The sequence below is a fragment of the Sphaeroforma arctica genome (assembly GCF_001186125.1).
Source record: "Sphaeroforma arctica JP610 unplaced genomic scaffold supercont1.847, whole genome shotgun sequence".
Lineage (NCBI taxonomy): Eukaryota > Ichthyosporea > Ichthyophonida > Sphaeroforma > Sphaeroforma arctica.
Window position 1 is genome coordinate 11,556 of NW_014039711.1, and position 2,778 is coordinate 14,333.

The following is a 2,778-nucleotide window of genomic DNA, read 5'->3' on the forward strand; positions in this document are numbered from 1 at the left end:
AGCTTCACGGTAGTAGAATAAAGCACACACGAGCACACTTAAATAAAGCTATATATGCACTTACGAGTACTTCAAGAACCCTTCATAGGGCGTTGTGCCACAGTGTGGGGCGGTGACTGTGGTGCGTAGTACTGCTGTCTTGTCCAGAGCTGTGATGATTTCTGGTGCCTCTGGTAGTACCACCACAGTGTCGTTGTCTGCCACCTGAGAGTGCATGCACGGATGTGTTCATGTACGTATGAGTATGTGTACAAGTAAGTTCGTTTACGTATGATTATGTGCAAAGGTAAATTCACATACGTCCGAGTATTCGAAAAATTAAGTTCATTCACGTGTGATTATGTGTAAAAGTAGGTTCATTTACGTAGGTGTATATGAAAAGTAAGTTCATATACGTACGAGTATGTTCATAGGTGTATGAGTAACGGATAAAACAGTCTCAGTGCGACTGCGCACATGCGCTGGTGGCTCGTAGGTAGGCCTATGGGAGGTGTACACACTGCCGCACACTAGGGTTTGATAAACCCTAAGCCCTAGATCCTGTCTCCTCTGTACTACGTATAACCCCACAGGACACGGACCTACAACTCACTTACCTTAGACGTACAGATGGACTACACAAAATGTCACAGAAGCCGTACCTACAGCTCACATAACCCTGCAATCAACCCAACTCACTTATTCTCGATGTACAGATGGTAGTTAGAAATACAACCTACCAAACCCTAAACCCTACAGGCTAGGGTCTAGCACTATGTAGCGTAAGGCTACGCTACAGCCTGAGGCAGGGAGAGAACACGCACGTGCTCTCAGATTACCTACCTTTTTAAATGACCGGTCGAGGCTTTTGGTAGTGCCCAGCCAGTTGGTGACGATGAGTGTGACTGTGTAGGTAACACCTATGGTAATCGCCTCGCTGGGGATGGTCAGTGTCGCACCTAAATCCACACACAGCAACATACATAGCAACGCACATGCCAACGAATATGGCAACGCACATGACAACGGGTGGACGGTGTGGTGGTACAGGGATGATTAGGAAGTGGTGCCAGACGGAGATATATATAGTAGCTGTTTTATCTGTCCAAGGGGGAAAGACTCATCTCAGAAAGAACTGTCAATGTCAATGGGAGACCTAACAAAACCATATCAAGTTACGGTATACACTGTTCATGCACTTACACACACACATACACACATGAGTGTAGCGTACCTCTGGTCTCATTGATGCCCTTCCCACTCCACACAAACTCTTTGAATCGGCGCCCGCCATTGCCCAGACTACCAAGGCCACTCAGTGTAATGTCATCGCACGGCCCAATGATAGACGGCCCTGTTATGTAATAAAGGACAGGACATTCGGGTGCACACGATTATTTGATGCAAAGGCCACTCAGTGTAATGTCATCGCACGGCCCAATGATAGACGGCCCTATTATGTAATAAAGGACAGGACATTCGGGTGCACACGATTGTTAGATGCAAAGACCATTCAGTGTAATGTCATCGCAAGGACCAATGATAGACGGCCCTGTTATGTAATACAGGACGGGACATTCGGGTACACATGGTTATTAGATGCAAAGGCCACTCAGTGTAATGTCATCGCAAGGACCAGTGATAGACGGCCCTGTATGTAATACAGGGCAGGACATTCGGGTGCACACGATTATTAGATGAAAAGGGCGTCACTTGCGAATGTGTTGCTGGTATGCATACGGTTGTAATGTAACGAGTATCAGTGGTGTACTTATGAGTGTAATGCACATATATGAGCATTGTTGAATCTCGCTCGCTCGAGAGAGTGTGGGTAGGTATCTGTCCTGATGTCTTGTCCATGAACACAGGTGCACTACAATCTTGCTATACCTACCCATCACTCCACACCCATCACATACCCGACACCACTACGCGCACGGTAGGCTTGACAGTAATACTTGTAGGTAGCGATCCATTAGAGCTCATAGACGGCTCAACAGACGCAAACACAGACCCTTCCTTAAGCGTCAGTACATCCTTCTTATCGTCTTCATTAACCGTTGCCGCGGCGCCGAACTTGGCCAGGAAACTGTTCGGTCCCTTCTGCTCGCACGAGTTTCCGACGCCGAGTTTCACGACATAGGCGTCGTTAATTAGGTCGTTGCATGTGGAGATATTGGACCCGATGGTTATGGGAGTGTCAAAGACGACCAGCACACCGTCGAAGTTGGCGGTCACGTTCGCACTGGTAAGCACTGGGGCGCGTGTCGCAAATTGTACCTGATGTTTTATATTAATAAACGACATTGGCTTTAGGTGATACAACGTCAAGCTTCAAATACATTTGCGACCTCCAGATGTGTGCACTAGGTAGATTGCAGATTGTTACAATGCGTAAAATCTCAGCATACACACACGACATACATATAAAACCATAGCACACACACACGACATACATATACAACCATAGCACACACACACAACATACATATACAACCATAGCACACACACACAACATACATATACAACCATAGCACACACACACAACATACATATACAACCATAGCACACACACACAACATACATATACAACCAGAGCACAGCACACCCACACAACATACATATATAACCATAGCACACACACACAACATACATATACAACCATAGCACACACACACAACATACATATACAACCATAGCACACACACACAACTATACATATACAACCATAGCACACTACCTATATATTGCACACAGTACCATAGCACACATATATATAGTACATTATACCATAACATA

At 45.7% G+C, this 2,778-nt stretch overlaps 1 protein-coding gene across 1 annotated transcript in view; it reads right to left on the reverse strand.

Moving 5' to 3' along the window:
- The window catches only part of SARC_08897 (hypothetical protein), a gene marked incomplete at its 5' end in the record, with an annotated part of 28,594 nt that overhangs the window by 9,137 nt on the left and 16,679 nt on the right, over positions 1–2,778 (reverse strand). Inside the window, 4 exons of the mRNA XM_014297107.1 lie at positions 65–204; positions 823–938; positions 1,214–1,333; positions 1,899–2,259. Coding sequence (XP_014152582.1) covers positions 65–204; positions 823–938; positions 1,214–1,333; positions 1,899–2,259 — 737 coding nt within the window. The remainder of the gene's footprint in view (positions 1–64; positions 205–822; positions 939–1,213; positions 1,334–1,898; positions 2,260–2,778) is intronic.